Here is a 12,482-nt window from a genome sequence, read left to right as displayed (position 1 = left end):
CTAAGTACAACAGAGGGGTAGGCGGCACTGACATCCAGTGAGCCAGTTCAACGTTAAGACTCTTTTGCTCATTTATAGCTCCAGTCGATGATCTTGCTCATTTAGGTTTGATCCTGCCAGGTAATAAGCATTTTCTGGAAGGTGTAAGGTGCCCTCTGCTCATCTCACTCACTTCATAGGGAGCAATGGGTACTGACCATTTTGTCCAAAAAGCAGAGCACCTGCTGGGATCAGGCCCTTTATTTGCAAGATCTCCTTTCTCAGTCTCTGGTTTGCTTCATCAAGTTATATCTTAGATTCATAGGGCCAAATGCTGCCCTCTATTACACCAGGTGCAATCCCATGGACTTTAATGCTTGTGTGCAACTCAGGACAGAAATTTGTCACAAAAGATGCATATTACCTTCTGGGTCTGATGAGCATCTTATGGTTCCTAAGGTTCCAATTTTTAGAGCACCTAATTTGTCTCTTCAGTATCCTTCCTTTGAAACACTCTGTGGTTCTGTAGCAGATCTGTAGAGTCTGTGGCAGATTAAATCAGTTGTAAATTCACATTTGCTTAGCTCTGCCTTCTCTGTACTTTAAGCAGTGGGTTTTTGACTTGTCTCTTGATTTTTAAATTAAGGGATGGTGTTTCTTCTCTGTTGCAATGATTCTGCAAAGGTTGCACAGTCCTTATGACCAGCACACAGATCTTCAAGAACCATCACTTTACAAATCAGTGTTCTCGTTTCCTCTCAGTCCCCATCCCAGTGGATTGGTGGACTGGATCTCTGGTTTCTTTCATGATGGGAACAAATCCAGCCCACAGCAGAAGAATTCAGAGGAAAACCTCTGGAGTTCCTGTCCTCGTTTGCTATTTCTGCATGAGGGCACATCTAGCTCTGAGTAAAGATACCAACATGTGCCACTGTCAATCTATATTTCAAGATACTTGACGATGCACTTCCACTTATCTGTAGAGAGGGCCAAGCACGAAACTGGTAGTTTGATACATCTGTAAACACCTTGTGCATTATTATGACTCATGAATATATTGTAAATCATTCAGGGGGGCATTACACCAGTAATCAAGCTCTATGAATTAATTATGTTTCTAAACATTTTAGTTCAGATGAGCTCCTCATATCATGAGGCTGATCTCTTTATTTGCTGAAAATAGAAAGAGAAAAACAACAAAAACAATCAACAATTACCAAAAGAAGGAAAAGTGTTATTTAGGAAAATGTGTTTGTTAAACGCATGTCAGCAGCAAGAGGGGGAAAGGTTACAATTTGTTTTTGTTCTTCCTTGTTATTTCCTGGTCCAAGAATGAAGATGTTAGTAACACATATTCTCCAGAGATTTCTGAAAGCCTGAGGCCACCTTAATGCCTATCTAAGAGTTAAGAAAGACTAATACCATAAAAAAATTAAAAGTTCATCATAATGTTGTCTGAACTTTTCTTCCAATAAACCACTCTGATCATATTATGCCATAAGCATCTCCATCTTCTCTTATCTCATGGGGTCAAATTAATCTCTGACTTTCTTTCAAATAAATGGAGTTGCAATAGAGATGAATATACCCCATTTATTTTGTACCATGCCCAGGAGAGAAAGGGAGAGAAATAACAGTTTCTTTTAAATCAAACACAAATAATTCAAATTAACAGGTGGGCAACTCAACCCTGATAAAAGAAAATTCTTTTGCACACAGCTAGTAATTAAACTGTGGAACTCAGTGGCCAAGGAAATCTTTGAAGCCAATAACTTAAGATTCACAAAGGACTGGAGATTTATAAGGATATCAGGAACATCCAGAGTTCTTGGCACTCAACTTCAGGGCATTTCTCTGTCTGTTTGTATGTAGCACAATAATTTTTGAATACTAAACCCAGTCAATCCCAGAATTTCCAGCAGTATTTTCGTCATCTGTGTGCAGAACCCCACTGGTTTCAGTGAAAATCAGAGCACCAGAAAAGCCTGATTCTGAGGAAGTCAGGACACAGATTGCTTGATGCTGCAGGGGGAGGAATCTCTCCCCCCTTCCTCCCCCCATAGCTGTCTACACATATTAGATGCAGCAGGTGATCTACTATGTGGGGAGGTAGTCTGTGGGCTGCAGTCTAAGAGAAGTAAGGGAGCCTTAGAGGGAGGGTTTTTAGGGGGAGATGCAAGCACCTAGTGGGGGGGGAGCAGAATGGCAAGAGAAAAAGTGAGGACTTGGGGAGGGAAGAGAGTGTGTGGCTATGTGGGGGAGGGGAAGGCAGCAGGGACCAGAAGAATGGGGCAGTGGTGGTAGGGGAAGCAGGGATCCATGGGGGAAGGGGGACAGAGGCAATGGAGCAGGGTAAGGAAGCAGGGAACCAGAGGGGAGTGGGGGAAATGGTGGTGATGGGGGAAGCAGGGACCTGGTGGGGCAAACTGGAGTTGGGGATGGGAGGGAAAGCAGGGGTCTGGGGTGGGGGAGTGGTGGAAGGTGCAAGAAGCTGGATCTGGGGTGAGGAAGCAGAGACCTTCGCAGGGGAAAGTGTGGAGGTGGGAGAGCAGTGCGGAGGTAGAGGGGGGAAGTGGGGAGGAGGGTGGGTGGGGGTTGAAAGCAGGGACCTGGGAGGAGTGTAGATGGGGAAGGGGACAGCGTGAGAAATGGAAGGTGGAGGGGAGCTGGGACATAACAAAGCCTAGGTTTATCAGCTCAACTGCCCCAAGTATTGACTCTGGAAGGAGAAGAGCCATGTGGGGGGAGGGAGGAATAAATTTCAGCCTGGGGGTTGGACGGTGGTGGTAAAGGAGGGTTCTGGTGCCGGAGGGGCGTGGAACTCAGGTGGTAAGGGGATGGTGAGCAAGTTGATCAGTCACTTAAAGGGAAACATTTAGAAAAGAAGGTACACAGAACAAGGACATATGCAGCTTGGTTACTGACTTTCCTCATACCACTTACATAGGATTACGTAAAATTAGTTGTAGTTTGTTAACTAGGGTTTGATACTAGGGTTGCCAATTTTGGTTGGGCATATTCCTGGAGGTTTCATCACATAACATACTCTTTAATTAAAGATTAATCTTTAATTCCTGGAGACTCCAGGGCAATCCTGGAGGGTTAGCAACCCTTCTGATACACACGTGTTTTACTGGGTTTTCCCCCTCCTTCAGAGGATTTTCTCCATGTCTCTGTCAAATACCCAAGGTTCCCCACATTATCCTCTTGTTTTGTATGACTCACCATTCTCAAGGCCCTTAGAAATAATTCCTCCTTCTTCCTGAGCAAGACTGGAGCCCATCAATGCCACTCCTAAATTGGATGGAGGGGTTGTAAAATAAGGGGCTCACTACCGTTCAGAGGCTAAGTGTTATGTGAGCTACACAAATTCTCACAGAGAGAGACAGAGAGAGAAAGAACTTAGATCACCTGACACCCAGTCTCTCTAACCACTGGGCAATGCTGCCTCTCTACTTGAACTGCAAGGGGGTATTTTATTGATCATGTAACCTAACAGTTTAGATCCCATCATGTTACTACTTTCTTTTAGACCACAGAGGTAACCAGCTAATTGTTGCCCTGACAGAAGGAACAGATATTGCCATGGTCTCCCATGGGCAAAGAATACAATAACAGAGGCAATACATGCTTGGTGATGTTTAAGATATTAGAATTGCGATTGGATATTTGTTTTAGTTTAGAACGTGCTAAGGATTAAACCAAACTCTTGGCCATTATCTATTAATTCTGGGGATTTTTACATATTAAGCGTATCATGGGCAATGTATAAATGTTATTTTACCTTTTTAATTTCTAACTCTAGCTTACAAATCAGATTCAGGATACTTGCTAGAATATATTAGTTTAATAGTAATAAGGCTGAATCAGATACAAATACTCCAGACTTTAGAAAGTTCACATCTGGATTTGAACTGTGCAAATTAGGTCCATCTTAGGCTTGATAGAATGTGCCAGGAAGAAGCAAAATCTAATTGATATGGCACCAGACTCAACGTGGGGAGACCTGAGTGCTTGGCTTGATCACTGTGACCTTGGCCAAGGCACTTCATCTCTTTTATTCTCTGTTTCCTCTTTTGGCCTTTGTCTGTGTTGTCTATTTATACCACAGGTTTTTCTGGGCAGAGCCCATCTCTTATTATGTGTTTGTACAGTACCTCTAAATGCTACTATAATTCATATATAGTAATAGTAATCATAAGCTGAACTGTATTCCAGGAATGCGTAACTGAAGCACACTTTCTTTTTAAATTGCAGAGACAAAGTATTAGTATGGCATAAAATATGGCCCAGTTCTATTACAAAAGAAGCATCAATGCCCCGTACAGAGACCGCATCCCTCTTCGTATAGTGCGAGCAGAGTCCGAACTCTCCCCCGCCGAGAAAGCCTACTTGAATGCTGTGGAGAAAGGAGATTATGCCAGTGTGAAGAAAGCTCTGGAGGAAGCCGAAATTTATTTCAAGATCAATATTAATTGCATCGACCCTCTTGGAAGAACAGCTCTCCTTATTGCAATTGAAAATGAGAACCTGGAGCTCATTGAGCTGCTCTTAAGCTTTAATGTGTATCTCGGAGATGCTCTGCTGCATGCCATACGAAAGGAGGTAGTTGGAGCTGTGGAACTTCTATTAAATCACAAAAAGCCAAGTGGGGAGAAACAGGTATGTGCAAAATTCACTCTTGCTCTTTGTTTGCAAGCCAGTAGGAATATGCCAGGAATTATCAAAAGGGAGCCAAGAGTTTAAAAAAAAATGACTATTTCAAATTCAACGTGTAGTGTTTTCAGTATGATCTGTATCATTTTCATTTTGGTTTGAGTGTCTCTGTTCTTAGCATTGGGTATTCTGTTCAATAAGATAATATAATTCATGCTAATACATGGGGGATAAAAATAAGTGCTTTTCTGGGATAGGTGAACGGCTTTGGAGAAAACTGGGTGTTTCCTTTCAACGTTAATTCTATTTCAGATAATTCTGCCATTTCATTGGTGAAATGATTCCTGGACGTATTAGGGCAAAATCCTGCTTCATGCAGAATTGCAACCTAATAGGAAGAGAACACTAGGGGTGAAATCCTGGTCCCATTGAAGTCAATGGCAACACTCTCATTGACTTTAATGGAGTCAGGATTTCACCCTTGATGTGGAGACCATCAACCACTTCAGTGACTGTGAGGCATGGTCAGTGTGACCCCTGGTCTTCATGGTCAGAACCTCAGCCTTGTCTGTGCGCATAGCGATGGGCCCTCAACCTGCTCTCATAGGAGTGAAGGCAAACCTGTTCTTTCTCCCCATCATCACTCAAAGGATGCATCATTATATAGAAAATCTTTTTTAGAGTAAATTGAAAAAGGCTTTAAGGTGTGTCCCTCTATACCTCCCCCTGACTGCACTAAGTCATCCTCCTTTAGGTGGCCAACATCCTCCATGCCAGACCCACTGTAAGGCCCTATTGAGGCAGGGTAGGATGTAAATTGTAATTTGTCAGATTCTTAGGGATCCTCTGGGATGAAAACCACTCTATAAATAGATGTAAGATTCTATTCTATTCTTATCTATTCCTATTTCCATATATTCTAGGTGCTATATTAGTGCATAGTGAATTGAAATGATTGGAGCCCTTTCATAGGCAATGCATACAATATCATGTAATTACAGTATCTGGTACTTGCTATGGTTATAATTGCAGATGATAAGTAAAAAGTATAATTTTTTTGTCAATAAAATAATAGGAATTCAATGTTATTTTTGGTGAAAGAATATAATATGTTAGGTCCTTACCCAACTGTGTATGTCTGCTTTCTTTGCTCCCTAGTGAAAGCATAATATCTTTATCTTTATCTTTAAATGGCTTTATCTCAGCATAAATGAATGGAAATTAGATTCATTTTATGCTTGCCTCATTTCCATTATTTCTCACCTGATTGCATAGCTCACAGGGTATGAGAAGACAATTCAAAGGAGAAGAATGGTCTTGTTGTTAAGGTACTGGACTAGGACTCAGCAGGTTTGGGTTCAACTCTCCATGAACTCACATAAACTTTGAAGGCCTTAATTCCTCATCTGTGAAATAGGAGCATGTGATAGACTGTCAGAGGGCCAGGTTGCCTAACAGTTAGCATACCAGACTATTGTGCTCCTGTCAGAGGTGATAGAGATGCCTGATCCTAAGTCACAAACGTTTGGAGCCTCTACCTACATCTGGGCCTTTTCTCTTAAGTGGGGCATGGTATGGGGGACCCTGGCTTTTCCTTTCCATCATGTCCGATCCAGGATAGTTCCCTCTGGGAAGTAACACTGGGAGGGTCATCCCTGTGGGGAGTCAAAGCCTGCCAGCCTGGGCTACTGCCTACCTATTTGCTCCTGGGGTATGGCCCCTAAAGTCCAGTCAATCAGCTAACAGAAAGTCTAAATGAGCAGGGCCTTGCAGGTTTCAAAGGGGGCAGGGTGGTTGGAGAAGGCATGGCCTGGGACTTTACCTGCTTTTTGGTCCCCTCGCAGGCTACGCCTTCAGGCTGACTTCCCAGAGAAGGATTCATCTCTCTTACCGCCTGTCCACTACCCTTTGCCTGTGGTTCTCAGTTTCTTTTAACCCTCTCTTCCAATTGGAACGGGCTTGCCAGGCCCAGAGGGGTGGGGTTAGCTAGGCCCAGTATCGCCTTTTAATAATGATAGATGCTATAGGTTGGTATCATGTGGCCTGATGCCAAGAATTCACGATATAGCAGGATGAAGTTAGGATTTCCCTTTATGCATGTGTTATGTTTTCTATTCTCATGCATTATTTGTATTACGACAGTGCATAGGAGCCCCAGCCCTGGGCCAGGACCACACTGTGTTAGGTGCTATAAAAACACAGAACTTAAAAGATGGTTCCCGCCCCAGAAGGTTTACAGTCTAGCAATAAGACAAGAAACCACAAATGGATACAGACAGGTGGGGGAGTACAATGAGACATAGTTGGTCAGCATGATAGGTAGTGGTCTGTGCACAGTAACATGTGGATGGGAAGCCATAGATAAGGTTGTAAGTTCATAATCTATCCTGAGAGAGTTTTTGAACTTCCACTGCCTTTGGCAAAACAATCCTCCTGTCAGTTTGAAACTTTTTGTACCTCATCTTAGAGGAGAACTCAGACTTGTATTCCACAACCCACAATGCCACATTCACTCAGGCAAACAGCACACCCCAGCATACACGATAGAAACCCTGTGGGTGGGCTATGCAAACACTGCAAAATCTATGAATCAGTTTGCATACTTTGAAATAGTTATGAAATGTTTTACAGACACAAAAGGTGCAGATCTGCCCCAAAATATGCGGTATTTATAAACATTGCAAGGCATTTTAGCAGAGTTTGTGGCCTGGATTTCTAGCCATGTGCCTCCATTGTGGGCATGCAAGATTCCTCCTGCACAAACATGAGCCTCCACATTGCAAATGCAAACATTGGCATGTGAATATGGACTTTCAGAAAACCTCCTACAAGATCCCTCACCAAAGGCTCTTAAGCAAAGTAGGCTGTCATAGGATAAGAGGGAAAGTCCTCTTGTGGATCAGTAACTGGTTAAAAGACAGCAAAAGGTAGGAATAAATGGTCAGTTTTCAGAATGGAGAGATGTAAATAGCGGGGTCCTGCAGGGATCTGTACTGGGACAAATGCTGTTCAACATATTCATAAATGATCCAGAAAAAGGGGTAAACAGTGATATGGCAAAATGTGGAGACGATACAAAATTACTCAAGATAATTAAATCAAAAGCAGACTGCGAAGAGTTACAAAGGGATCTCACAAAACTGGAGGACTGGGCAACAGAATGGCAGATGAAATTCAATGTTGATAAATGAAAAGTAATGCACACTGGAAAACATAGTCCCACCTATACATACAAAATGGTGAAATCTAAATCAGCTGTTATCACTCAAGAAAGAAATCTTGGGCTCATTGTGCATAGTTCTCTGAAAACATCCACTCAATACGCAGGGACAGTCAAAAAACAAACAAACAAAAATCTAATGGAATGTTAGGAATCATTAGGAAAGGGATAGATAGATAATAAGACAGAAAATATCATTATGCTACTATACCAATTCATGGTACAACCACACCTTGAACTCTGCCTGCAGTTCTGGTCATCCCATCTCAAAAAAGATATATTAGAATTGGAAAGGGTACAGCGAAGAGCAACAAAAATGATTAAGGATGTAGAACCTCTTCTGTAGGAAGAGAGATTAAAAGACAGGGACTTTTCAGCTTGGAAAAGAGACAACTAAGAGGGGATATAATAGAGGGCTATAAAATTGTGAATGGTGTGGAGAAAGTGAATAATACAAAAACCAGGGCTCACCGAATGAAATTAATAGGCAGGAGGTTTAAAACAAACAAAAGGAAGTATTTCTTCACACAATGCAGGGTCAACCTGTGGAACTCATTGCCTGCAGATGTTGTGAAGGCCAAAACTAGAACAGGGTTCAAAAAAGAACTAATAAGTTCATGGAGTATATGTCCATCAGTAGCTATTAGTGGATGACAGGGGATGGATCACTGGATAATTACCGGTTCTGTTCATTCCCTCTGAAGCACCTGGTATTGGCCACTGTGGGAAGACAGGATACTTGGCTAGATGGACCATTGGTCTGACCCAGTATGGCTGTTCTTTTGTTCTTTTGCCAAACCCAGGCCGGCAGCGGGCTGAGCGGGGCTGGTGGCCGGGACCCTGGCAGGCAGCAGCGTGCCATTAAAAATCCTGCCTGCCCTGGCCCGCTCTTCTCCACCCCCCGCCCTCCCCTCCCGGGGGCAGGGTGAAGAAGCTTGGTCCTGCCCACTGCTGGTGCAGGGCAGGCAAGGTCCCCCACGCCCCCGCCTCTTCTCCCAGCCTGCTAGGTTCCTGCCCCATCTCCTCTCCCTCCCTCCCTGCCGCCTATCAGCTGATGGCCCTTGCGAGGGAGGGGGACAAGCGCCTGATCGCTGCTCCGGGGAGGAGGCGGAGAAGAGGTGGGGACGGGGCCTTGGGGAAGGGGGGTGTAATCAGGGCATATCCCCTCCAGCCCCCTGCCATGAGTCGCTCTGGGAGCACCCCTGGTCTAGAGTACAGGCACTACACGTTAGTTACATGCTACAGTGAAAGTCAGGCTGCATCCACGCTTTTCCCTGCACTGCGTAGCTTCATGCTGCAGTGAAAGGCTCAGTAACCTGTAGGAGCCTTTCCCTGCTGCCAGAGCCTCCCTGCTGCCTCCCACCGCCAGAGCCTTTCCCCACTGCCGAAGCCTTTTTCTGTGGGGGGGAAAATGCTGTGGCGGCAGGTAAGCAGCGGAACACTACACTACCGAAAAAATATCAGTGTAGACGTTGGCACTGCTTGGGCCTACAGACAGTCATGTAGGATACATATCCTAGGGTTCAGGCATAATGGGCACCTCAGTTTCCTCACCTGAGCTGTGTCTCTCCGTCTACGCTGCTGTTTATACTCACGCTAGCTGTGCCTGCAGTGTCTGTAGTTCTACACGCGGCCGTAAACCCTACGGTAGCCTTGGCTTCACTGAGGTCAGTGGGGCCAGGATTTCAGCCCTAGCGCTGTTTCCTCTCCTTGCCTGACTGACTGAAACCGTTTAAAAAGGAGAAAAATAAACAGTGCACAACGATTTATCCATTTCCACTATATTGCTAAAGCTCATGGAACGTTCAGGATTTTCATTAACACATGGAAGTTGTCTGAATACTTGCAAATAACAATGAGCATGGCTTGAGAATGATAGTTAAAAAAGCTTGCAGCTGTTATTTACAGACGTATTCATGTATCAATATCTTTTTACTGTTCGATAAGGGGATAATATGTTGTGTGGGAAGGTTGTATCTAAAACTTACTTCAGCGTCATACTCAAAAAGCAACATAAGATCATTTCATTAAACTAAAACTAATTCTTAAATATTTTTAGAGTTTAGAAATTCCTAGATAAGGGTCTATCACCAGCCATCCACTATGTCCCCAGACTGTACCTACTTTCCACATTCAGCATACTCTGCATTCCAGACACCATAGCATGTGTATTATGGTGATTTTGAATTTATTATCATTATATGTATCTATTTGGTGCCATCTGGTGCCTACTAATGAGGTATATATATTTAATCGATTTGGATTCCACTTGACTCCTTCTGTCATTCAGTTAGTGAGAGAGGCTTTTGTGGCATCCATTATATCAATTCAGGAAAAGGTCATTTTTGTCACTTGCATTATGTTTTCTAAACTTTGTTAGATTCCCCAGCTGCTGGATCACATGTAAAAGTGAATAACAGGATTTAAGGTAGCTGAGCTGACTAAACTTATCCATGTTCTTCCAAATTATTAATTTTTCATAACCAGATGTCTCAAAAACTATCTGCCAAGATCTTATTGCCCATTATCCTGACCGATAGTGGAATATCTTTTTGAAAAAAGCTGTTTTCCTTTCAACTTTAGGATGAATAACTGGTTGTTATATCATGCTATTTTGCACCGTGCATACACACCTATGTAATAGAATGGAGGAGACTTTAAACCAGCGGTCGACAACCTTTCAAGTGGTGTGGAACCTTTCAAGTGGAAGTGGTGTGCCAAGTCTTCATTTATTCACTTTAATTTAAGGTTTCGCATGCCAGTAATACATTTTAATGTTTTTTAGAAGGTCTCTCTCTATAAGTCTATATATTATAAAACTAAACTATTGCTGTAAACAAAGTTTTCAAAATGTTTAAGAAGCTTCATTTAAAATTAAATTAAAATGCTGATCTTACGCCGCCGGACCACTCAGCCTGCTGCCAGCCTGGGGTTCCGTTCACCTAGGCCAGCAGCAGGCTGAGCGGGGCCCACGGCCGGGACCCTGGCTGGCAAGGGGCCAGCAGCCAGAACCCCAGACTGGCAATGGGCTGAGCGGGGCCGGCGGCCAGGACCCCAGAGCGGCATTGGGCTGAGCAGCTCAGCCTGCTGCCACTCAGCCCGCTGCTGGTCTGGGGTTCTGTCCACTGGCTCCTGCCAGCCAGGGTCCCGGCTGCCGGCCGCGTTCAGCCCGCTGCTGGTCTGGGATCCCGGCCCTGCCCACATAGAGTGGGTATCTACCGTCTCCCTGGTTCTAGCCCATTCTCTTCCTCTCTCTCTCTGCACTGTGCAGAGGCTGGAAGTGCACTGAGCACAGGGTTGCCTGAAGGAGCAGGTTGGGGATTCGGGTGTAGGATCTGGCCAGGAGCTAGAATGAGGGAGTAGGGGCTCAGGGTTTGGGTAGGAGGTTTGGGTGTGGAGTGCTTACCTGGGCAGCTCCCATTTAGTGCGAGGGGTGCAGGAGGGAATGTGGGGTATGTGTGTTTGTGCAGGGGCTCCCGTTTGGTGCTCAGGGTGGGGGTGGGAATGTGTGGGGTGCAAGAGTCAGGACATAGGGTATGGGGGGGCTAGGTATGTGTGGGGGGTGCTGGGGTCAGGGCAGAGGGCTGGGGGAGTGTGGACCAGGGTCGTGGGGATGCTCCCAGCCCCCTGCCCAGAGCGGTTCATGGCAGGGGGCTGGAGGGAATATGCCCTGATTCCACCCCCTTCCCCAAGGCCCCGTCCCCACCTCTTCTCCGCCTCCTCCCTGGAGGAGAGAGCGGGCGCTTCTCCCCCACCCTCGCAAGGGCCATCAGCTGATGGGCATCAGGGAGGGAGGGAGAGGAGGAGGGGCAGGAAACCAGCAGGCTGGGGGAAGAGGCGGGGGAGGAGGGACCTTGCCTGCCCTGCACCAGCAGTGGGCAGAACCAAGCTTCTTTACCCTGCCCCCACGGGGGGTGGAGAAGAGCAGGCCGAGGCAGGCAGGATTTTTAACAGCATGCTGCTGCCTGCCGTGGTCCCGGCTGCTGTGCCCACTCAGCCCTCTGCCAGCCTGGGTTCGGCAGCGGGCTGAGCGGGGCCGGCAGCTGGGACCCGGCAAGCTACAGAGTGCCATTAAAAATCAGCTCTCGTGCCATCTTTGGCACGCATGCCATAGGTTGCTGACCCCTGCTTTAAACAGATAATTAAATAGAATGGAATGCCGTAGCTTTAACTTAATGTTAAAGATGTGTGCATCTAGCATCATATATGGTATGTACTGTATTTCATTAAAATTGTGTGCATGGGTATTTTTGGAACCAAATATTTGAGAAAGTTAGACAGTGAGAAAGTCTTTGAAATAGCTGATTAGTGGAGTGACAAATCAGTGTTGTAACTCTTCCACTGGTATCGCAGGGGAATTAATTTGCTAAGTTGTTCTATCGGAATTCCAGAGGGTATATCATAAAAATATGTATCAAGTGGATATGCATAATATGAAGAGTGTATTTAAATGTTTCTCTGACCTGGAGTGTAGAATTACATTGTCACCTGGGCACCAGCAGACAGGCTCCCTGCTTTCAGTTCTGGTGCCTAGCCATGATATGGCTCACAGAAGCCGGAGCTGCAATTGCAGGAAAAATCCTGTGCAGCCCTTGGCTGGAGCATGCTTAGTGTGGATGGGATCTTT

General features: G+C 45.1%; 1 protein-coding gene across 1 annotated transcript in view; it reads left to right on the top strand.

Moving 5' to 3' along the window:
• Positions 1 to 12,482, top strand: part of TRPC4 (transient receptor potential cation channel subfamily C member 4) — a 214,576-nt gene that overhangs the window by 70,617 nt on the left and 131,477 nt on the right. Inside the window, exon 2 of the mRNA XM_048848360.2 lies at positions 4,237 to 4,641. Within this exon, the coding sequence (XP_048704317.1) occupies positions 4,264 to 4,641 (378 nt within the window). The 5' untranslated portion in view covers positions 4,237 to 4,263. The remainder of the gene's footprint in view (positions 1 to 4,236; positions 4,642 to 12,482) is intronic.

Source organism: Caretta caretta, chromosome 1 (assembly GCF_965140235.1).
Source record: "Caretta caretta isolate rCarCar2 chromosome 1, rCarCar1.hap1, whole genome shotgun sequence".
NCBI classification, from domain to species: Eukaryota; Metazoa; Chordata; order Testudines; family Cheloniidae; genus Caretta; species Caretta caretta.
Note: the sequence above shows the minus strand (reverse complement) of the source record. Positions and strands in the feature narration are given on the sequence as shown.